Source organism: Antedon mediterranea, chromosome 4 (assembly GCF_964355755.1).
Source record: "Antedon mediterranea chromosome 4, ecAntMedi1.1, whole genome shotgun sequence".
Classification (NCBI taxonomy): Eukaryota; Metazoa; Echinodermata; class Crinoidea; order Comatulida; family Antedonidae; genus Antedon; species Antedon mediterranea.
The window spans coordinates 7545803-7571961 of record NC_092673.1 but is presented as its reverse complement, the minus strand read 5'-3'; the positions used below and the strand labels follow the sequence as shown (position 1 = coordinate 7571961).

General features: G+C 35.1%; 1 protein-coding gene across 1 annotated transcript; it reads right to left on the bottom strand.

The window, feature by feature from the left end:
- Positions 1-1444: 1444 nt before the first annotated feature.
- LOC140046783 (gamma-aminobutyric acid type B receptor subunit 1-like) lies at positions 1445-24680 on the bottom strand. The gene is made up of 16 exons (XM_072091513.1): positions 24426-24680; positions 22415-22552; positions 20968-21138; positions 20257-20361; positions 18190-18255; positions 17183-17395; positions 15637-15879; positions 14760-14823; positions 12813-12963; positions 9555-9687; positions 7691-7804; positions 6472-6597; positions 5048-5225; positions 4371-4534; positions 2869-2991; positions 1445-2665 (listed from the first exon to the last, which is right to left on the bottom strand). The coding sequence occupies exons 1-16, from the start codon at positions 24678-24680 to the stop codon at positions 2618-2620; spliced, it is 2292 nt and encodes a 763-aa protein (XP_071947614.1). The 3' UTR covers positions 1445-2617.
- Positions 24681-26159: the final 1479 nt, after the last annotated feature.

Sequence of the window (26159 nt, the reverse complement as noted above, 5' to 3'; positions counted from 1 at the left end):
ACTCCAGAGTCATAATGAGTTATGTTAGCATTATTAATGAATAGTTTACCGTATGACAAAGATTGAAACCGCCACGGACGGTTGTGATGCGTGTGGGACATCCGTTGTTCTATGGTGGACGTTGCTGTCGTTTAAAATGACGTAACAATACCTTAACTATTTCGAGTTCTATGAAATAAAATTATTTTTTCCAAACATACTGGCATCATGTAATGATAATGATGATGATAATGATAAAGATTTCTGTATGTGAATGCATCCACAAAATATATGTCCTGATGACGTCAGTTCCAGATATGGATCTTTCATCATGTGGTTTAACCAAATTAACGGTTGTGTAGTGCACGAACACTTTTTTGAGTACCACGCTGGTCGCCAGATATGTAACATTAATGTTTTTCCATTAATTTAGCAACTAAGAAAAAATGGTACATCAGCAATTAGTACAGCTAGAACGGGAACCTTCTTGAATATTTGAAAACACCGTTGCATCTCTCCAATCGGAATTGCCCCAGTGTGGAAAAAGGAATGCTAGAATATCATAGCAAATAAAACATCAAAAGGTAAAACTTGTCTTAAGACGTGTGTGTGTGTACTTTGTCTAAACTAAACCTTTGTTCAGTTTCAAACCTTTTTAGAGCATCCCCACATCAATACAGCAGAAATACTTAATTTCGGACACAGAAGTAACATTTTTAGTCTGCACTGTTATAGAATAAGATAAAGGTGGTTCATTTGACGTCACACTACTGAAGAAGTTTGCATTATCCTCCGTAACTTTCTTTTCATTTGATTTTCACATGTCTACTATTGATGACAATCTGATATAATAGTGAAGTTAAAAAAATTGTTTTGGTTCCTCTGTTTTAATTTGTTAATCGGTTTTTGCCATTTTTTTTAGTTTGGTTCCGTAACTTCTCTAGTTCTGTCTGGACCGTGATTGTACCGTGTTCATTCTTTGATTGAACTGCCTGATCTTTTTTACTTTCTTGACTTATTTAAATCTGCACCATGGTGGGTTGTGCCTTTGGTTGGATTTGAAAAGCTTGTGCGCGACGAAAACCTCAAAGTTTTTAAAGTATATGTCTTTGAAGATTGCCAATTTATGTTTATGGATTTATCATAGAAAACCATATTCAATCATTCATTAAAACTGTCGTAGACATCTCTTGAATACAAGTAGAATTTCCCTGAATGAAAATTTATTCTAGGGGCAGGAGTAGATAGTTCGATAACACATTTTATGATAACTGTTCGAAATAGTTTCGGATACGAAGTCACTGGACAATATCTTTCTTTTTTCTTTTTTATTTATTTACCCAAAAAGTAAATTATAAACATTGTAAACATGAATAAAAACATAATGAATCATGGGAAGGGCTAAAAAATAGTCACAACCAGTCACTCATCATTAAAAAAATAAATAGTTAAATCAATATGGGCAACCTTTCTAAACATAATACTGTATACAGAAAACATTTTTGTTTAACCTTCTCTCAAATATATAATTTTATTTTAGAAACATAACAAAACATATCTTAAACAAAACAAATACTATTTCTTTTTTTGCATTAGTTAAATCTAAAACACTCAAATCATCAAAAGTTGGTTGGTTGGTTGGTTCGCCGTTTGGTCTATTTTGTCCGGCCCATCAAATTAATTAACCACATTATTCCTTCATAGATCTCACGAAAGGTAGGCCTACGCTAGCGGTTTCTGGTACAGTATACTGTATACATGCACAGAATGTTAATCTTGTTTATGTAGAAAATGTGTACATTGTACTAATCCATTTCAGTTTCAATTTCTGGATAATATGGGATTTTATCAAAAAAATTGTATAGTAAAGGCTTGATATTTGAATTTTCATTACTAGAGGGTGGGTTCGCTCGATTACCCTCTATTAAATGTACGCATGAAACGCTTTACCGCTTAGGCCTAATCGTCAGAGGGGGAATCTTATTCAACGACAAGGCGTTTATTCGACGACTAAAAAAAACAAACACAAAAACAATCTACTGTACGTTATACTTGAAACATAAACTGTTATTACATAACCTAATCTAAGATTTTTTTAATCTAATCTAACAAATGTTTATATTAATGTAATAAATTGGGGTTTTACAAATGTTATACTATTGTACAGTATCCTTACGAAGAGTAATAATTACAATAGAGGGCAGTATACTTTTAAATACAACTTTAAAAAATAATTGTTAATAGGTGCGCATGCTCGCAAACTATTACGTTTGAATGCATGTACAGAACTGTTTAATTGACTTCGGTCGTGAATATAATTGTTAAAATGTTAGCAACTATACAATATCTCTTTAACCCGGATATTTCCACAACTAACCATGCATAACAGGCCTACGCCACGACGATGTAAACTAGGCGCTTAGATTTACGAAATCTAAAATGAATTCCCAATAGTGTAGAGAAAAGTTTCAACAAATCTAATTTAGTAAATTAAAAAGGGTGTTATTTAATAACACTTAATGATCAACAATGTTTTCGGGATTTTTACCAGACGTCTGAAAATCTCGCATTCATTTCCTCCATTAAGATACAATTATTTTAAAATGAATAAACCTTTTCATTGAAAAAACTGAAGTAATTACTGCTTTCCAAGTTGTTGTTTTAGTCTTTGTAGTTTCAAACATTTCTGTGAAAAATAAATACATCGTAAAAAATAAAGTGAAGCATAGTTCCGTAGACGCTAATTTGGTTAGCGCCCTCTATATCGTCACTAGTTATTTCAGTTCCTTTCTATACATTGTGTAGCAGGCCCTCTATAGCGGCACCAAATTGTGTTTTATTTTAATTTGGTAAAGTTTCTATATTATATTTAAATAAAGTATATTTTACCTGGATATACATTTCCTCTAAAGTGCTTTGATTAGTTCTGGTGACTGATATTTCTGAGGTAAATTCACTCGGCATTGAACTAATATTAACATCCTTACCCCCGTCTTTATATAAAACAATCAACTGAAAGAATGAAAGTAAATTGATGCCAAAATTATTGCATTAACATGATTACTTTTACACATCGGCCCTGATTACGCATCTATTGAGGTATCTGAGCCTGATACTAAAAAATGACGCTACAGTGTTTTCCATCTCGGATAATGAGTGTAAATTAACCATCTGCAGCCGGCATCAATGAATTATCAAAGGATCACATTTCTTTGCGACAGACTATGGATTTTTCGGTGTACTGTTCCACTACCAGGCCAGAACATGTTCGATGATTTCTCATAAATCTGCTTTAGGCTACATAGTATGGACATATTCGATGAAATTACCTACGTTTACGGTTCGGTCGACGTCCAGTGTCACATAAGGTTCAACCTTAAGTCTATATTAAATCGAGTCAAGTCGGACGTGGTTGATCGGAGTTAGCTCGATTAGCATACAACTGACGCAAGGTATTGGATTTCCTACCCAGCTTAATGAGAATGAGCTAATTATGGTCCCGTGTTAAACTCGATAGAAATAGTTGTATTCTTGACTTTGAGTGTGTAGGCGTCGCAAGATGGAGGTTGGTTGAGTCCTTCGGTGGACCCAGTCACCTAAATCCTTGACAAAACTGGACAACAACAAACTAGCTCAGTACTAGTAATTTCTGATAGAACCCCTCGCTACCCATCTATATTGATCGTCATTTCTTGACTCAATCCATTCCAGCCAACTCTTTTTGCCAACTGTCCTGTCGCACATGCAACTGCAAGTGGTCCTAGTGGCTCCAATTTTCTTGTAATGCCATACACGTTGATAACATTGTGTGGATAATGTTGCAGCATTGTCAGTCGCTGATGAGCTTAAACTATGCAAACCGACGGACAAAGTCAATCAATATCGACGGTGTATTACCTCCAAGACGTTCTGCAATCAATGCGTTCATAGTGCAGTTACTACTAAAAGTCTAACGTAACGTTTTAAGGTACTGTAAGCTAGTTATGGCTCGAATAGGTTGCGCAAACCAAAAAGGAAAGACACTAGGTAAATCCAGGTAAATTACCATTAATACCAACACCGGCTGTAATGCAATTATCACTGAATAAAAATCCTTATTTGCATGGCTTGTCTTTGCATGTGTGTTGGCTTGTATTACGTCTGTTTCTCAAAACAATTTTAATAAATTCAACTTAAAATAGCATGAAGTGAAAATTTGTATTATTTTGTAGTATTACCAAAGGCCATACAAGCCGCATGTTTCAAACAAAATAACTGAACTGCACCACGCTAAACCGTGCAAAATAATTTACATAAAGGTGTAATGCAACAGTGCACAGTCACAATGAAGTATTCCTTTGAACAACTGTCTAATATTAAATCTCAGCAAACAAACTGAATACTGTACTTACTTTCGGGAGGAATACAAGCGAAAGAACGACAGTGTTGGTGATGAATATGGTGGTACCAAAAAGTATGAAGACAACACCAATTTGATCGTAGTTGAGTACTGCGGCGGGCACGGTTATGAGGCAACAAATCACTACTGTATACACACATATGGCTATGTAATGACCTGAAATTAAAATTTGAACAGTGATATCTGTGAATAAATTAAGATATAGTACGATATCCTGAGTCATGCCCACCATTATTTACTAGCTAGACTAGACCTAACACCTCAACTTTGGTTAGTAAAAGAAGCTCTTTATTTGACTATTCAGTCAATTACACGTGTGTTCAGATTTACCATACTGCATTAGCTTTGTGCAAATAATTATGTGTTACCGCTATTTCTTACTTTGCATTCTTATTTTTATTCAAATAACATTTTATTTATATAATGCATTTTTTTGTGTGTCAGGATATCTTTCCTTTTTTATGTGCCCATGGAAACGAAGTAGAGCGAAATAGAGAAGAGGAAGGAAATGAATGAATGTGGCTTGCAAGCGTAACTTAGACAGAAGGACAGTAAGATGGTGAGTAGAAAGCCTATCAATTATGTTATCACTATTATGAGGTATTTTTTAGTTGGATGCTACAACATTAAGAAAATCAACATGAAAATATAAATAGTAAGTCCACGTACTATCATTTAGATGGACGAGTTTGACATTGCGAGTAGACCATGCTAAAAAGACACCAAAGAGCAAAATCGATCCCTTATATGCAATAAGACAGTATGTTAAAATGAACCCGTATTTTGATGAACATCCGTATATCACTTCAATATAGAACATTTCTAAATTAGACTGTGTTGTGTCTTCCTATAAAAAAAATTGGAATAACAATACAGAATTATACAGTAGCACGCTCAATTGTCTAGATGTATGACTTCCAGTGGCTGATCGAGATATAAAAGAAAAAGCCCTCTGTTCTTTCAGTATACAAAATACAAACACTTGGTCATTTGTTATCACCTACAGTATGGTTATTTCAGAGAATAGACTCTGACTCCTCCTCCCATTGATTTTTTTTGTTATTTCAACCATCTGTCAAGAGAGTATCAGTTTAGCCGCCATCATCATCATCACCAACGTCGCCAACGCCAACGTCACCACCACCACCATCACCACCATCATCATCAATCATTGTCTGCATTATCACCACCATGACCACCACAACCATCACCATCATCATTGCCGACAATTCCGCCGCCATCACCATCATCATCACAATCATCGTTACCACCACCGCCAACACCACCAAACATTATCACAATTATCACCAACATTGCTAACGCCGCCAATGCTACTAACGCCACCAACCAGTACCACCACCACCGCATCCAAAATCACCGCATCCACAATCAACACCATCGTCATCACAATCACCGTCACCATCTCCGCCAACGCCAACAACGCCGTCAACGCCACTAACAACACCGACGCCACCACCATCACCACAATCACCACCACCATAATCATTATCACTGTCACCGTCGCCGACATCACCGCCAACGCCACCAACCGTCACCACTATCATCACTAACCCTTCTCACCACCGCCATCGCCATCACCACCACCACCACCACCATTATGACAATCACCACCATCATCATCACCGTCGCCACCAACACGCCAACGGCACAAACAAAATCATTATCATCGCCAATGCCGTCAACACGACCAACGCCGTCAGCACCACCAATTCCGTCAACATCACCAACACCGTCAACACCACCATCGCTAACTTCCCCGCCATCACCACCATCGTCACCGCCAATGCCACCAACGCCAACAATCATCACCGCCACCACAATCACCACCATCGTTATCAAAATCATCGTCATCATCACCGGTTGGTCGCTGGTGTGTTACAGTGGCTGTGCGTGTGTGGACTAGTACACCGACGTAACCACCTAATCGTCTCTAAAATATGTACTAGATGCACATGAGCTACTGTATGTGTACACTGGACCTACAGTTGATAGTCCTATTCCCAGAAGATTCGGGTTCAGGACCATGTAGCCCTTGCCGACGCTATGGCTACTCACTCACTAAAATAACCTACCTTAATGTTGACTTCGCTTGAAACTAGTTCAACATCATTCAACAAATAGAATAATCCGTGGATGAAAATATCGAGAAATACAAAAACAGCAATATAGGAAAATAGCATACTGTTATGTAGACCTTTCTGTTTAAATATAAAAATACATATTATATTATAAGTTTAGTTAAAGGTGTCGGCATAATGATATCATTGATTACACTTACTATTTGCTGGATTAGTTTCGTATTATTGAATCTACTTGACTGTAACAGTTCTGTTGAATGTTAATAGGGAGGTTTCGCAATCTTACAAATACGATAACGAAAACGGATACGTCACGCACACGTATTCGTTTTCGTAAGTCATAAAAAAATCTGTTTCGCGCATGGCAACGAAATATTGAGGCGCGTCCAAAATATGACTGCGGTAAATTTGAGCGAAGCGCAGGTACGGTACGTGTTGCTTGGTGCTTGGCTGCCTAGGCCTAGCGTAACATCAAAGCGAGTGAGGACTTTAAAAACTGCTATTTATCTAAATTGACCTGGCATTTTAGTAAATTACTTTAGTAAATTACTTTCAATAAATCTATATATATATATATATATATATAATAATCATTAATCATTCCTAATTCAAATGCAAAATATGCAAAATAGATCAAAAACTATACTCGTTTTGTAGTTACGAATATGACTGGTGATATTCGTCAACACGAATACGCTTTACGAATATGAAATGGGGATCAGCTCAAAAGTTTCACAAATGTATGACGTATCCGTTTTCGTTATCGTATTCGTAAGGTTGCGAAACCTCCCTACTATGTAATGTTTAAACCACAAATGGTTATTATATGTACAGTATACCTAAACACATTTATTTTGGCGTTAGGATTTTTTAATTTAAACCTTTCTCACAAATTTAAAATACATAGCGTAATTAGGGTTACACTAACATGATATTTTAGTCTACAAAGAAAATGTTTTCAAGCTTATTATATATTTATATGTAAGCCCAGGGCCCTATTTTTTAAGTAACTCTCCTTTTCCATAGACCCATTAATTATTTCTAGAATAGTTATATAAATTTACAGCATTGCCAATGAACAATTTATTCTGTAAATCACTCATCTATTGTATATGTTTTTTAAAGGTTAAATGAATAATGTGAACAAATACATTGTGTCGAGGCGGAAAAAAAAACGTTGAAGACGTGTTTTACTGATGAAATAAAATCTTACCGCAGTTCGAAGTTGTTTCATACTTGTTTTGAAGATACTATAGACACGATATGTTTTCATAAAAAGCGCCCCAAATGCCATTGAGAAACCAACACTTGTAGTAAACAGTCCAAGCTGTAATCAATAGCAGCAACATTAATGTATCACCTTTTCAGTTTTTTTCCTATAGGCTTGAATGTAATAATTGCAACATGATATTTTAAAAGGTAAAGTTAAGGTAAATGTGGCGTTTACATTAAATTATATAATGCCTGGTTGGCAAACAGAATAATAGATGAACAAAAAATGAGGATAGTGATGAACATTTATCAAACTTATGTTTACATTTTTATTAGTCGCGTGGACGCTACTCTATAGTTCAGTCGGTTGGTCGGTCTGTCGGTCTGTCGGTCCGGTATCACTATGCGTTTTATCTCTTTCTGACCTTATCTTGATATCAGTTTAATCTAGCTAAGTCAATTTTTCACAGTATATTCCTTATGGCCAGGAATCGATGTGGTTATGTTTTCACGGTGCGCAATAAAAAGTTACGCGGTCTACGCACGATTTAACGAAATCACGTTTGTAATCATATCTTCACAACCATGAATCGAATCACAATTAAATAAAATTTGGTACTCATAAATTTCAGGGCATAAATCATCATATGGCAATACAATTACGTGCGTAGCGCATGTAACGCATGCGTACGCGCGCTTAAAAATTTCAAAATTTTATTTGCGATGAAATAAGTGTACGTTTCAGGCAATTTTAAGCGTTTACAAAATTGCCATGAGTGCGCAGATTTTTTTGTGCACTTTTTTTGCCCGATTTCTGTTTTCTTGACTTACTTTTCAACTCAAAATTACGTTATACGAGCACGTCAAAAGTGACGCACGTGTAAATTAAAGAAATATAAATGTTTTTAAACATTTCAAAATTTTTAAACATGTTCAGTAATTTCGGTCAGTTGGTAGGTTGGTTGGTCGGTCGGTAAACACTAATGAGCACGCGACTGCAGCCATCTATATGGCCTTGTTTAGGTTGAAGGCTGTCATGTTATCCTGCAGAAGCACAAAGAGTTTCGAAACCTCGACAAATTAGTTTCGAAAATTAAAAAAATTAGTCAATAATGTACAAGGCCAAACCTCTGCAAAAGAGTCAAAACCTTTTGGGCTGTCTCACTTCCCTGCTTGAAAAGAAGCAGTTGAACACGGAAACGAACGATGCACGGTATCGAGACGCAAGTCGACTGTTTTCCTGACAGAAAAAAACGGGCGACGGGCAGGATTGTGAAAGTGTTTGTTTGTCTGAGACTGTCAAAGGATCGTCTGGGGACAAAGACGAGGAGACGGGACAGCCTCAATAGACCAAGACTACGCATACTTTCACGTCCCTTGTGAGGCAGACTAACGCTGGTGTCCTTTTAGAATCCATGGCCTATTTTGCCATTTCATCGCATTGTCTTTTCAACGGATCCGCAGGTGTTTACATGCATAGTTAGAAATTTCGTAGTTTTCCACCAGCATGGAATATATCACATATGAACATCAAAGATTGGTTGATGAAGGATACGCCCTTTTCGTTACGACGGGTTTCATCATAACAAAACAACAGGAGACGTCGTTCCTGGTGTCGACTCGCTGTATGTCAGAGGACAAATACATCTTGTGACTGGCAAAAGTTGATAACGATTGCCCTGTTAGCAATCTTATCACCGCACGTGCTTTTGCGACTTATGGCAATGGATTTCCTTCACTTTTCAGCTTTAAAATGTCAAGTTTAAATAGTAGATAATGTTCAAATCAAAATTCCAGACAATCACTTGATTGCATATCGATACTAAAAGACACATAATATTACAATTTAACTAATGTTTTCTTACCTGGCAAGATATAAATATATGTGAATCTGTATTGATTTCCAGAGCCAATTGATACAACGCCATTGAGATGTACAGAATAATACAGCCAATGCTTATCAATCCGTTTAATAGAGGACTTGATATTTTTATTACTCTGTAAAAATAGTGATTGATTAGATTAACTTTTGTAATGTTAAAGTATTCAAATAACATAATATAAAGTATGCCTTATTCAATTTATCTACTGCTTCCAAGTTGAATCAATGCCGACGTCTTAGTTTGAGGCTAGTCCATTGAAAAAAGGCACTGGATTGGACGCGGAGTAGAACAATAACAGACTGTCATATATTACAAGTTGGTTTATGAACGCTGTCACTAACTTCGCATTGCAAAACAATGCTTAACATGGTATAGCACCAATACATTTCAATACAAATGTCAACACCGATGCCGAATTCATATACGGCCATACTGCATTTAAACACCGGTTCTCGTCAGATCACCGAAGTTAGGCAACGTTGGGCCCGGTTGCGTTCTCGATTGGAGACCGTCTAGAAATTGCGGCGGGTGCTGTATATACTGGAGAGTGATGGTGTAATGGTAATATCGGACTAGCATGTGATAGGAATGCGTTCAATGTTATCTGTACCATACTAATTGCATCCTTAGGCAAGATGCTTTACTCTCATTGCCTCATCCTTCGGATGGGATGTAAATCCGTTGGTCTCGTGTACTTAACAGTGCACGTTAAAGAACTTGGTACTCTATTCGAAAAAAATAGGGGATCGTCTCCTGGTGTGCTGATCTGGTAGGCGCTGCACTGCTGGCTGCCGGGGGTCCGTGGAGGGCCTAATCCGAATTTCCTCAGTTTCCAGTTCAGCTTGAGGACAAATATAAATACCTTTACCTTTTCTTTCTTTCTTTCATTTATTTGGCATCTCAATACATAACATTAAAAATACGTCAATAATATATATAATCACCTTAAATATTAAAATACATCAAAAAAGCAAATAAAAATGGCGGGATTAATGAGGTCTGACGATGCACGGGAAAACACATAAAGTCGTTTAAAGTAAAACAACTTATTTCCAATGTGGTTCCTACCTTTACTGCTACAGACATTGTAACTGCTGTAGTAGACGAAGCAGCGTCGATTGTCTTTTCGATTGGAGTCGAAGGATGAGCAATAGTGTTCGTCTTCGCTTAAAATGTCGTTATCACCGCAGTCGTGGAGTATATTTCTCTCCATCATAAGCTGTGTAACTGCATCGATGGTCGTCTTTTTTGCAGTCGTTGGAATTGTGAGGTAATATTTCGAGAAAATTTCGCCATCACAATCATTCTCCTGTCCTCGAATTGAAACGTACAGAAATACGCCAATTGAATGGAAAGATACATTAAGATTCGAAATCCCTCTGACGAAAACACAGTATGACCTTTTTTTTTAAAAAGGAAAACGATTTATGTCTTCCCCTATACGGTATGAGGAGCTAAAACCTAGACATGAATAAGCGTTCACCGGAATTCGTCGTCTGAAAACCGTCAATTGAGCTTGAATGTGTGTTCGGCTTTGTGCAAAGGACCGAGGGATACATCGTTATATATCATGGTTACTGATGACTAGCCTACAAAAGTGTTTTCCCGTACGTTTAACAGAATAAACGACGATCATGACCGTTGGCGCGGATAGTCGGTGCAGCAATCTTCGTCACTGGCACAGACGCAGCTTCCATTGTCATCGTTGAATAGGTGTAGTGTCAGTCGATTTCGCCTCGATCCCGTTATTTTCGTACTTTTCGATAATAGATTGTAGTTGTCAAAGCGTACGTCGACATCACCGTCACCGTTTCAGTCGACGTCGTCACTGCATCTGTAGATGCAACGTCGGTTTGTCGTTTAAAATGATTGAGCGTCAGTTAGTTGTCTCCACTAGAAATGTCATAACGGCCTTGTAGGAGAAGTTTCGTTCGTTTTCACTGCAAGTGTGATCACCACCGCATTAGCAGGTTGAGCTACGGTGGTCATGTCTGCCGTTTGTAGGCATCACCAGTGTCTTCAGTTGAGGAAGTGCCATTCCGTACGTGTGTGAACAACAGCAACAGTGCAATCAATGCTTCATTCGTAAGTGGAGTTTATCAATCATCGGAATTAGCCGTCGTCGGAATAACTGTCTTTGTTGCCGTGGATATCTTCTCTGTCGTTGTCGCCGATTTAATTTTCCGTGAATCGACAAACATGTTTTTAGCATGTTTGTTAATATATAAATCGTTCATAATTATGTCGTTACTATTTCGCTTTTTCGCCTAACCAACGAGAGATCTGGTAAATTGCTACGGATTCTCCATCGACCAACCATCATGTGGCATATGGAATCATACGGGCTGCGAGACGAAGATTCTACCCCATTCGTTCGACAGTTGCATGGCGTTTTTTCGTCCTCGAAATGTTACATAATGTTACATTCATCATCTTGCTGCCGAAATTCGTATCGGCTTAGGTTGAAGTTTCAAGGTAATTGTTTCACATAATACAATATACAGAATTACAGAACGTAAAGTAAAAGAAAATAATTGTGTGAGGAGGACGCATTACGCCAAATCTTTAAGTTTGATCCTCCAGATAAATAAATATGAATAAATATTATTATTTTATAGTTAGAGAAAAAACACCTCTTTCTTTCGTCTATAGGTAATTCTTTGTTTTTCTTCAATTGCCGGCATTATCGTCGTTACGGCGTCGGTCGATGCGATTTTGCATTCCTCGTATTGGGCGGAATGTTTAGAATTTTTTGAAGAACATTTATTGTCTCGAGCGTTCCGACAAACTGAACTCAAACTACTTGAACTCATCGACCATGTCTGTCGCTGTACCGACGACAAATCTAGCCGATCGTAAATCTCCTCTCTCGCATCATCATTATTTTCGTAAGCTATTTGGTGATGTGTATTGTTTCCGACCAAATCAAGCCACGGTGTCATTGTGTCCGTCGTTAAGTACGGTACATCTGCTGTGTAAATTAAACATGATATGCCCGTCGCTGATAAAGCGACATTATCGCATGCCCTTTTGTCTTAATAACATGTCTGTATAAACCTTCGGATTATGTAGATTGGGAATGAAAACATTGCAAATCGTCTTTCTCCTAATCATTCCTATAATTATGTACATACTAAGATTAATACTACCATAGTGTAAATACAGTATAGATTATTTAATTGAAAATCATCTATTTTAAAATACAATTTGTATTAATCAAAATAATAATTCAATTCTTACCGAGTTTCTCTAAATTTAATATTCAGTATCAACAGTACTGTAGCATATATAATTCCTAACGTCAGTAGAACGTATACAAAGATCTTCTTAGATCGGCAAATTGTTAGAGGAGCTTCTTGATATGTAGGGCCGTCAACTGGAACAATCCCACCTGTTTAATGTAAAACAATAACGTATAGAGGCCTACTCAGACAGCGTCGTATCGTACGACGAGGCCCGACGAAACGTCTTGACTCGTCGGTGCTGTCTGAGTAGAATCCCAACGAGATACAGTTTTTAGGTCGTCGCGAGAACTTAATTTAACTTTAATTTTTGAAACGACTCGTCAGGCCTCGTCATACGACGATGTCCGATTTGGAAAGAAACATTGTTTAGGTCACCAAAGATTTTTCCATTTTGGTTGTTTTATGAAAAAAAATGTGTTTTGCAGAATTGTATCAAGCCGTGATTTATTCTGTATTCATTAATTTGCCCAAATTGTTTAGAATTTATTTGAAATTATTGCCATTTATTTCTTTCACGTATAAATAATTTTGTTTTCCCAGTTGGATACCGTGTTTCATTAAGTACACTTCTCATCTCCCACTAAATGGCTTGCCAAGATTCAAGTTTGATAATACCAAAACGACAAAGAAGGCATCATCATACCAATATTGTTAAAAAGTGACACCTTACCACTTTCAAGGTCAGTTATGATGTCATCAACTCAGTATTACATAGAAAATATCGTTCATGTTAAAGGTTGTTTACAAATATAAAATATATTCCTGGCTGTATGACTCATGCAATTACCCAAATTAATTTGAGATAAAATACAAGTTGTTGTTTTTTATTAATGTCAGAACACAATTATAAAAGTACCATTGAAAACACACCTTTTTCAATCTGCATGATTAAAGAAAAACAGAGACAATAAACTTCACTTCAAGACTAAATGTCTAGTGCATCACATTTTTCTTTACTTATTATGTTTTGTGAACAGGCTGGGTGCCATATTTAACAAGGATAGTGAATGAATTCTGGGCTATATAGGCCTACCTTCCACTTTCTTGAAATATATTTGAAAATAAATAACAACTTCCATGGGTTCAAAGTACGATTGAAAATCGAAAAACCATCGAGGCGGGATATTTGAAAACAGTTAGATATTGTTGTTAAGTGTTTCTATTTTATAAATGTTAAACCTATCTCTATTTATTGTTTGTTTTGCTCTAACCCACATAGGTTTGAAATATTTACCGCTCCACATAAAATTGTTGATAAATCTTGTCGTATCTTTGAGTTGATTGTGAATTAACACCTGTACAATACTTCTATCTAAAAATTATAATAAAAATGCGATTTTAATATGCTATACTACCTAATTAGTATCACAGGCAAATTCCGTAAAAAAGCATCTTATGTGGCCACATGTATCGTGGAATGTTTCGTTTAATTAGGTCAGGGTCCATATGATACCGACGTTACATTTTGATACAGTATAAGCTATAACAATATGTGATGGTAGTGCCAGCATTTGATTACTGTACACCAGGCAATGCGATCTATAGGAAGAATGTTATATCAATTTTCATTTCATTTCATTTCATAGTAACATTTATTTCCTTCATAATATACAAAATAAATAATATAATACACAAAATTCATGACGAGAAGAAAGATAGTTAAAACAATACAATTTTTTTTTCTCATCTTTAACATGAATAAAACAATATTATGAAGGAGGCACAATTTCTAAAAAGCAAAAGCTTGTGTTGAAAGTATTAAGACAGTATTAATGTATTCATTAATGCTGCTAAAAATAAATACATTTCATTTCAATACAATAGGCCTACTGTAGTGTGCCTACATACAGTAGTGAAAGTACTACAAGTTGAACTGTTTTGTATAAATGTTTATCACATTACAGCAGTATTTCTATCAAGAATAATTAAAAAAGACATTTACTTTGAAGCTGTTGTACGACTGCGTCACTTTGTCTGCTACCGTATTCATCAAATGCTACGAACCCCTTGGAAATAATAATACTGCATAATTAATTGAGCTTAATATTACTTAAAACAATCTATTCATAGCATGAAGTGTGACCTAGATTGTGACATTTTATGTAATTGTTATCGCAAGGAGTTGGCCAAGATGAATTAACGTAAGCGATGGGATGGAAAAATAATAATGGAGTTGCTTGTTTTATGCAACGGCAAAATTGGTAATCTATCGATAGACATTGGTAAATGGCTCAACTCTATCGAGACAACAGAAAAAAAAAAATCTGCCACTTGGCAAACATCAGAAGCACTGATAAAATGTTCAGCGGCAGTGAAACCCGTAAAATGCTCAGTGAAACTGGTAAACTGCTCATGAAATGAAACTGACAAACTGTTCAGGGGCACTGTCAAACTACTCAGTGGCATTGGCAAAACCGTTCAGTAGCATTGACAAACGCTCAGTGACCCCGTAAATATTCTCAGTGACACCGGCAAACTGTTCAACGGCATTGGAAAACAGTTCAGTGACACGGAAAATCTGCTCAGTAACACCGGAACACATTTCAGCGGCACTGGCAAACTCAGGAACACTGAGAAACTGTTCAACGGTACTACTGAAAAAACTGCTCAGTAACACTGACAAACATCAAGCGTCAAACTTTTCAGTGGCACTGGCGGCAAACTGGGAACTGCAACGGCACCGGAAAACGGCTTAGTGAACAGGTAAACTGCTCAGCGGAACCAACAAACTTCATTAACACCGACAAATGCTCCGCGTCACAAATTATGCACTTACTATCGAATTGCGGTGATGGAAAAATAAAAGAAATAAATCTTACCGTTAATCCATCAAAATTAACGTTCTTTGTGTTTTTATAAAATATATCCGCCATGTCTTTAGCCTTGTATGTAAAATCTTCAAGTTTCTTTGGCGGGTTTAATTGATCTAGATCTGCAATAGACGCATTGAGTGCAAGACTTATGGTTATAATCTGATCGTAGCCATATGAGTCGCATGCACCCGATGTTAACAACATCTTCTGAAGCTCCTCCATATATTCAAGTTGATCTTCTGAAGGGTGCTTAAAATATTTTTAAGAGAAAGTTGTTCTTAATTTCCATTCTATTGTCGTATAATCGTAAAGCCTGTATAATAGGGAGGTTTCGCAACCTTACGAATACGATAACGAAAACGGATACGTCATACATTTGTGAAACTTTTGAGCTGATCCCCATTTCATATTCGTAAAGCGTATTCGTTTTGACGAATATCACCCGTCATATTCGTAACTACAAAACGAGTATAGTTTTTGATCTATTTGCACATTTTGCATTTGAATCAGGAATGATTCATAATTATAATATAATTATAGATTTATTGAAAGTAATTTACTAAAGTAATTTACTAAAATGCCAAGTCAATTTTGATAAATAGCAGTTTTTAAAGTCCTCACATTCGCTTTGATGTTACGCTAGGCCTAGGCAGGCAAGCACCAAGCAACACGTACCTGCGCTTCGCTCAATTTACCGCAGTCATATTTTGGACGCACCCTCAATATTTCGTTGCCATGCGAAACAGATTTTTTTATGGCTTACGAAATCGAATACGTGTGTGTGACGTATCCGTTTTCGTTATCGTATTCGTAAGGTTGCGAAACCTCCCTACTATTAAAGATGTATTGTCCCCCAAAATAATGAAAAATAAAGATTTTTAAAATCAGACTTTGAATAGGCCAATTTGCAGTTTTAATGAAGTTGTTCACTTGCATAAGAAAAAAAACGGGGGAAAAAATTATTTCACCTATAAAAAGACAAAATAAACCGTTAAATTACCCAAAAACTCATTGTCTTCCAGACAATTTGACCATTTTTTGCTTTAAATTACATTTTTCTCAGGTAAATAAATTTTTTTCAGACCCAATTTTTTGTGAGAGTGAATAACTATTATGTGACATTAAAATAACATATTCAACAAAAAAATTAAAAAAAATATTTTTTTAGGGGGACAATATATCTTTAAAACAGTTTGACAACAAATTGTGATGTGTCCAAATATGGTAGTGATATGACATCATCGTGTCCATATATGGGCACATCACATTTGTTGTTGTCACATAAAGTTTAGTTTGACAAAAAAAGTGTTATGTGCCAAATTAATCATGTGCCAAATTAATAATGTTACTGATATGACGTCATCGTGTACATTATTGATGGCACATCACTTTTTTTTTATCACATCAAGTTTGATAGTGTGATCTTTGTTCCAAAAGCATGGTTCACGATTGCCCTATTTTGTGTATATAGTCAGTAGGTGTATATAAAAGTGTAGATAGATTTATATCCTATTTGTATTGTACTTCTCTAAATAATTTTAACAAAACTTACAACTCCATTGAAGTGGATGTGTGATGTATTTGACTGAAATTCAAATCCACGCATGCTCAGATATCCATCAACTGCTTTCTCAATCTCTTCAAGCGTACAGAAGTTTTGATCTGTTTGTCTGATTTTCTTCGTCTCTTCAATCCACCAGTCTGCATGGTACCATCCCAATATCATCCATACATGCTTAGGTCCGTATAGATTTTGTCTATAAGCCTGGAAAAAACTAGTTTGGATCAACAAAAACGCAGCTTAACGTGCGCGTAAATTAATATCCCAGTCTAGGCCTACAATAATGGTTTAGTTATAATACCGTACTCGATTATGTACGATACTTAAATTTATTTTTTTTGTGTTATTTTGTTTAATGCTATCATTTGACTGGAGTTATGTGAAATGGAATTTAGAATTATACCCTAAATACATAGAATATACTGGTAAATTTTAGCCCGTCTCACTTAATATTGAATTCTGGGTTAAGCGATTAAAAAAGAATATGACGCGATTTGATTGGCGTCTTTACTGAAAGCCAGATATTGTTATGAGTCGACACAGTATAGGTAATTCATAATAACACTTGGTTGTAATTGTTTGTACTCTCAGTCAAATGGCAGTTCTATCAGTGAGACTACTATTTTCAAAGAAATTCTATTCTTATAAAAAATCTTTGTATTATTGTTGGAATTACGTGTCACTTTCTGTTAAGCAAAGTTGTTTTTGTAACTAATACTGTAAATTATACTTCCATCGACGCACCGCAATGATAATCTGTTAAATGGTTTTAGTATAAATATGGTTTATTATAAATTATCTAGGCCGGCCAGACATTTGCAATCACTTTGATAACCACTGTTTTCAGAAAGCACTAACGCAGAACAAGCGTCGTGGAATATTTTGTCTTTTTTTATGATTTCTCATTTTCCCCTCCTATATAATATGATCTAGTATACTCCTTAGCCCCCCCCCCCCCTCCCCCAACACACCCTTAAAATGATTAACATGTTCATTACCTCACAGAATACCCTGACGGCTTTATCTTGATAAAACAGACCGATAATAATGCGAGAATCGTGATCCTGTATTAATTCAATAAAAATGCATTAGTAACGGGACGAAATGCAACAATTCCTTAAACAAAATAATTAGTTTACACCCTAACATCCACAACATTTTGTATGTGCCAAACTTTGTGTAGGGTAATTATGAACAATTGGTCTAGCCATAATCACTAGAATTAATATTACTATTTTCTTAATTCTCTACATTGTTGACGTGTAGATCTAGAAAGGGATTGAACAAATCAGTAAATAGTGTACATAAACAGAACCTAAGATGGATTCTGTTCATTCTTTTACCGAATGCAAGGTTGACAAGAAAATAATTAGGAATAATATGATTATAGTGAAAATTCAAAATAAAATAGCAAGGAAGCACAGAATATCAGATAATCGGAAATATTGTAGTCTAATATGAAGAAAGTGATCGAGCACAAACCAAATATATAAAAGACTCGAGCAACGCCCTAAATAATATCTCTAATCTCTAATAAATTTATTATAATGCTTGATGCAAAAGGTACAATCCACCTAGTCCTAGCGTGTCACACGAAAATAACACACGTGTTCTTTGTGAGAAAATGATGGGTAGGCCTACTTTTTTCCAAGTAACATATGCTCATGTTTATTAGATAGTTCGAAGAAAAATCGATTCCGTCAGTATTTTATTGTTAATGTTAGATGTTTGCTACCAGATTATGTAGCTAAACTACGAAACCATTGTGTAGAATATTCGTTGAAATATCAGCAATTATGTGCTCTTATTTCCACTTCTACAAAACTAAAGTGTCTTGCCTAAGGATACAATTAATGCGACGACCGTTGGATTCGATCAGTAATAATATAGTCAACACATGTGCCACATACCCTCGTATTCATCATTTTAACATACAATTTGTTGTAATTTAACATTTTAAATTTTAATTTAAAATTAACAAGACAGGATGAAATAATAATAATGTCTTTTTAATTTATTCCGAGTGTAAAATTGGCATTGAGAAAAAAATGTTCGATTAATTAAACTAAAAGCAAAAAATAACAAGGACAATCCGATAAACAAGGCCTTGGCATACTATGAGCAACTCTGCTACTGTACTTTCAGCATGTTGTTTCCCACCAAAACACCACTATTTAATTGTGAAAAGAACAATTTGTTTGATGAGATCTTAATGAAGGATCAATTACCAAGTAGTATCAAGTCAGTTTACAAATATGTTTAGCGATATTTACTCCAAGGTAATTCCTGAGAACGGTAGCCTTTATATTATGGCGAGGTTGATCCCCATCTCTAGTCTATGCACAGTGGGCACCATAATTGTAATTTTTATCGCTGCGAAGTCGGATTATATGAATTAAATAAATTAAATTAAATTATTAAACAGGAAAACTTTGTAGTACTCGCTTATTGCCGCGTTGCGAGCCGGCATACCAAATGAATGATATATATAAATAATAAGTTAAAAAAACTTCTGGTCCGGTTTTTCTGATCCAATTGTTGTCAAAGGTAATAACTATTATGTGACATTGGAACTAACATATTAAAACGATGTTTATAAAATATAAAACGTAAGTTTTAAATATCGGTACTCTGATGACTTAACCACGTTGGGAAGAATATACGTAAATATCGAAATCTGTGTTTATTTACCTACCACTGTGTTTATTTGTGGTTATTGACTATTAGTTCGGTTGAATTTGTCAATATAAAAAAAGTAGTTCATGATTTTCTTTTTAGCTGTTAAAAGGAGGGAGTGACGTATATCTGCCTTGCTATTAGCCTTCTGTGACTGGCCTATTCTTTTTCTTATCTGATAAAGATCTTTGCAATATTTCGTCTTGAATTAGCTAATAATAAAATAATATGCATACGAATTATATTATTTCACGAAAAACCTGATCTTCTTAAGATTTAGACGGTAGTGATGGTGATTAAATACTGTTTGTCCTACGTAATCTCTAATCTTGTCAACAATTATTCACTTCATACAATATTAAGATGTTATGTAATTAGTGGCTTCAAACCTTCAGGTTTCTTATCCTATCTGCTGGTTGCTCGTCAGAAAACGTTTCTATACTGATCACTTCAAATCCTTCTTCAACCATCATTACTGCAAATTGTTCCATCTCCTAAATTTAAAATGTAATACGGTATGTTATTATGTGTAGGGTGACGAGCATGCATTACGATTGAAAGCTTTGTTCCAATCCAAATTTAAACCATATTCCAATCAACCCGCGTCACGGTGATCATCTCATATTCGTACACCTTTTTGCCCCGACAAATTCTTTAAAGTACTCAATTTTTACATATTTTCCCGTGCATAGGAGGGAATACCGGAAGAAGTAATAGGTTCATTAATTTTAAATACAGTTAAGACTTTTATAAACGAGCTTAAAATTTAATTGTGCTATTTATTGATAATTGTTAATGATATTGCAATATATTTAAATTTATTTTGATACAGTATTTTGATACATGTTTATACAAATTATATTCTAAATGTTTTTTTTATCCAATCAGTGCAATAGGAGACCTACTAGATAGTGATTAATTCGGTTTTTAGGAAATCCCGTCTCTCTGCCTGTTTTTGTGTGTGATGTTTTTCTTGTCCTTTGTCCACGTTTTTTTATATTGTATTTTTATGGATGGAATGGAAACATGTATAGGTGTATTAAATACATATCACGTGATGCCAAAACAAGCCGATCAAATGTAAATTATATTGAACCTACGCCTCGAAATAAATCAACATCTTCGTAGATTATGGCGGCCCTCTTCCAACCCAATTCTTTAAAAAGTGAAATCCTGGCAGGATTAAATATGTTGGCATTCGGATATATTTGGATAGTGTATGGATAATCTAGCAAGAAAAGATCATCTGTTTGAAACTGAGCAATTCCAACCTGAAATAAAGGAATTCTGTATTATTATAATCATCCCAAAGACAGGTTTAAAGGCTCGACAGTTTTAAATATTATTTATTCTGTGTTTTAATACTTTTTTTGTGTACATTTTCGATCTCTTTCTAAAACTTGAAGTGTTCCTTTCGTATTTGGCATCTGTACGCGGGTACACGATTCTCTTCTGTTTATAAGCTCTATATATGACATCATTTTTAGTCGCGTGGAAGCGACTCTATAGTTCACTATGTTGGTCGGTCGGTCTGTCGGTCTGTCGGTCCGGTATCACTATGCGTTTTATCGCTTTCTGACCTTATCTTGATATCAGTTTAATCTAGCTAGATCAATTTTTCACAGTATATTCCTTATGGCCAGGAATCGATGTGGTTACGTTTTCACGGTGCGCAATAAAAAATTACGCGGTCTACGCACGATTTAACGAAATCACGTTTGTAATCATATCTTCACAATCATGAATCACAATAAAATAAAATTTGGTACTCATAAATTTCAGGGCATAAATCATCATATGGCAATACAATTACGTGCGTAGCGCATGTAACGCATGCGTACGCGCGCTTAAAATTTTCAAAATTTATTTTCTATGAAATAAGAGTACGTTTCAGGCAATTTTAAGCGTTTACAAAATTGCCATGAGTGCGCATATTTTTGCGCGCGCACTGCGCGTTAAATGTTATTGCGCACTCTTTTTGCCCGATTTCTGTTTTCTTGACTTACTTTTCAACTCGAAATTACGTTATACGAGCACGTCAAAAGTGACAGGCTACGCACGTGTAAATTAAAAAAATATAAATGTTTTTAAACATTTCAACATTTTTAAACATGTTCAGTAATTTCGGTCAGTATAGTTCACTATGTCAGTCGGTCGGTTTGTCTGTCGGTCTGTCGGTCTGTCTGTCGGTCCGGTATCACTATGCATTGTAGCACGCGACTTAATGGCTGTTGGCCTTGTTCTACAGGAGTATACGGTTATAATGATACGGTTAGGGCTATGATGCTAGCTGGACAAATTATGAATACACTATCATCATAATTTAAAAAAAAAGATTACAACCTACCTACGAGGATTTACCAATACAAAAAGCTCGCATGCACAGAAGTTATAAGCTATAACGTTAACTGCCATACAAGTACATTGTGATAATCAAATGATGAAAAAAATGATATCGAACTGAAAAAAAGGACGAAGAAAAACCCCCAAAGATCTTTATGCGAATGAAACAGAAAGGGAAGCGTAATAGTATTGGTATTTACATACTTGAACTATGTTATATTCTGAGACAACCACGTTAAGCATCTCTCCAACGATTGAGTACGTCGGTCCCCAGGCCATCAGCATTGTTTCTGGGCTGTTTATCAACTGGTAAAATGTCAGCAAAGAGTTTCCTGGATCCGCCTGAAATTGAATGATAAGACTGTTTTATTATTACTAATACTATACTATAGTTTACAGATTGTGAGTGAAGAGTAGAGCTAGCTGCGTGTTTTCTAGTCTGGGTTCCAGACGGAGTTATTTTGTCTTGATATTAGTAACAAGATATATTTTGCACATATGGCGTTTCATATGTATATATACTATACTTGGATACAGACAAAAATCGAAATTTCGACTGGTGGACTAACATAAAAAGACAACAAGGCCATATACATGGCTTCAAGGGCGTGCTCAAGTTTGACCGACATAAAATGAGCTGAAGAGTCGCGTTGCACGCACGCGACTAATAAATAGACTTGGAGCAAGTATACGTGTTTGCGTGCACAAACATAACATTTCAATACCGTAATTACCTATACAAAGTAGGCATATAAGTATAGATCTGTAGCACCATTGGCTTCATTGATATGCAATACTGTAACTTTGTCCGCGATAACTATTAGTCGAATGAGCTGGTTGAAGTTGTTTTTACCGAGCTACCAAATAGAACTGAAAACTCTGAATTGCGGAACTTATGTACGAAAAATAACAAAACAGCGCTATTAACATTTAGCTAGGTTAAAATTAGCTTGGTTAGTTTTTCAGGAGTAAGTTAACTAGTGCAGTGGCCGATAAAAATTTAGATTTTCACCCACCAATTATTTCTGGATCAAAACTTTCTATTTCTCTGATTAGATTTACGAAGTCCAATGCAATTATAACTTTAGTATGGTACTGTATATGTAAGTACTGTTGATATGCTGTCTTTTTTTAATGTGTTGAGTTTTTACACACACCATTATACTCTTTATTTTGGTTCATACCATGAAATTAATTTTATTATTTATTTTGTGTGTATCTAAGCATTTTGATTTATTTTGATTGTTCTTAAGTTTGTTTTATTTATTTATTTATTTTGATTTATTATTTTTTTGTTTTTGTAAGAGTTATGTTTTGTATTTCACTCATTCATTTTGATTTATTTTTAAGTTAATACTTTTATTTATCCTTGTATGCTATTATTTGGACGCACCTTTATCATCAAAGTGTGCCACTGTTGTAAAAGTGAAGTTTCCAATAAATTATTATATTATAAGAACTTATTTCTAAAATTATTATAATTTTCTTTACAGAACATTTCACATTTTCACTGTCAGCTATTACCATTATTCTGATCGTCATTTACCGCATCAACTGCGACAAACAAATTGACATCGTAACCGAATGGGATTGGTTTGTTGTTGTAACAATGACATGAAAACGTACAGTTTTATAGGAGTTTATTAATAATCTACTTACAATGCCAATACAACAATGGGACAAACGGAATAACATTCATTCAGTTTTGAGATTAATAACAATAACAATTACTGTATTATTGTACAAAGGCAAGGTATCCGTCAAATATTAAGCCTTGTCTACTGACACTATTAAACTCTATGTGACAAAAAAATGTGATATGCCCATATATGGATATGATGATGTCATATCACTACCATATTTGTTCATATCACTACCATATTTGGGCACATCACACCCTTTTTGCCAAATTAGTTTGATAGTGTAAACGGAGCTTTAGATATGAAAAAAATTAAGCAAAACACAACATAAATTATATTACTAGTGAAACTTATATTTGTAGACGATCCAAAGGACCATAACATTAATTTAGACCAAAAAAATAATTTTGCTAAGATAGTTAAAAGTGTTTAGTTAGGCTTTATTTATCAAACAAGTTGTTTTTATCTAAAGCTCTGGTCAAACTACTTTGATAGTGTAGACAACGCAATAGGAAACTTCGTCATCTAAGAATCAACTAGAGACGCCATGAAAAATGAATTAATTAAAATCTTACCATAGTCCAGTTCCAAATCATACGAAGTTCATAGTCATGTAGTATTTCTTCAAATGAATTGACATGGTCTATGGCTGTAAGAACGGTGTGCACTAAATGATCATACGTATCATCCGAAAACGGCATAAACCCTCCGATATAAATAGGAATCTTTGTTGCTAATGATATTCCATTCTCTCCTACCACTTGCGGTAAACATGCATTAAAAACAAGTAAACTAAAAATGATACTAGTTCCAAGTTTTAAGTTGTACATTATTTTTAACGTCAAAACAAGTAAATATCCCACGAGAGTTGAATTTCTAGACACCGATTAAAAGTCTGTACTACGATTAGTTCCTTAGCTACACTGAGGTAATCAGCAAGTAGTAATATTTTTTATTACCGAATTGTATTTTCCTCACAGTTTGAACTGTGTAAAAATAGCGAATCAAAATTCGAACCAATATTCCCTGGTAATAATAATAGATAATTAAAGGATAAATTGAAAACAGCCGCTAAACTAGCGCCGCTTTGATACTGCAAAAATCGATATCAATTGAGCAATGAATTGAATAGTCAATGTGGTTCACCTACTATATTACAAGACAACCGCTTTACTTTAAACTGTGTAACCCGTCTACGATTTGATAGACTTTCCCGCCTTTATTACCAGCTTTCAATACAGTACTTGCGTAATTTTACCTCCTGTCGCTTAACATTTTTTTCGAACTAGAACTTAAAAATATTAATACGAAATGCCCATAAACCGGTGTTTCAAAAAATCGCGAACGAAAACAGCTATATATTTGTTTTTGACGATAACGAACAACTAAAATATAATGAATATTTATGAGTTGAATGGGAGAATATTTTAAGATTGACTGTTCTATTCAATGATGTGGACAGGTGATATGGAATTAACCAATCAAATGGCAAGGTAACTCATGTATTTTATATGATGAATAATGCATCGTGGAGGAATCAAGCTCGAAAATAGAAATCTGAAGTAAAAACAACAGCATTTATTGAAATATAATTATACTTCTAAGCGAACTAATCCGTCTGAGTGATTATTATGACACGTTCCATACGTTGATAATTTATTATAGAGAGAATCAACTTGATATCAGCGTCTTTAATGAAAAAACGTGGCAGTCAACGTAGTATTAGAGTATAAGGAATTCCAGATCAATTGGCACTTATGGTTCTTAAGCGAACTAGTAGTACCTTTTAACGGTAATTGATGACTTAATTAGGACAAATGATAATGTTTTAGTTACGATAACCGTAATTAAGGCCCAAGGGCGGATTACAATAACTTAAACCCAAATACCGCCATTTAATAATTTAATAATTGCAATACCGTAGCCTTGAGTAAATCCGTACGGAAATTTAAAATGATTCAGTGTGCGACGAGCCTGATTTTCAAAAATATTAATATATACGAACATACACTGTGGGTACATTGATTTCTTTGTAAAATATGAAAAGAACATGCTCAGAACATAATATGTGATTCTGCGCATGCAAAGAAATTTGGAAATTTCTGGAAAATATATCTGTACTATTAAGTATTATAGTATAGAGATTTTTCGAAAAAAAATACTCAAAATATCTACTTATCAAACATGTTTTGAGTTAACACGCGGAATATATTGTGTGATTCTTTTCATAATATTAGTTTGGAAACATGCGCAGAACATGTAATGTGATATTTTATTTATTTATTTATTTATTTATTCAATTTCCAGGT

Bases quoted from the DNA above. Each gene is read 5' to 3' on its own strand.
- LOC140046783 (XM_072091513.1), bottom strand. From the start codon at position 24,680: ATGTACAACTTAAAACTTGGAACTAGTATCATTTTTAGTTTACTTGTT. The intron at 18,256-20,256 runs GTTTGAAGCCAC...GAATTAATACAG, and splicing joins ATAGGATAAGAAACCTGAAG to GATCACGATTCTCGCATTAT. The intron at 2,992-4,370 runs GTAAGTACAGTA...TCATTCTTTCAG, and splicing joins CGCTTGTATTCCTCCCGAAA to TTGATTGTTTTATATAAAGA.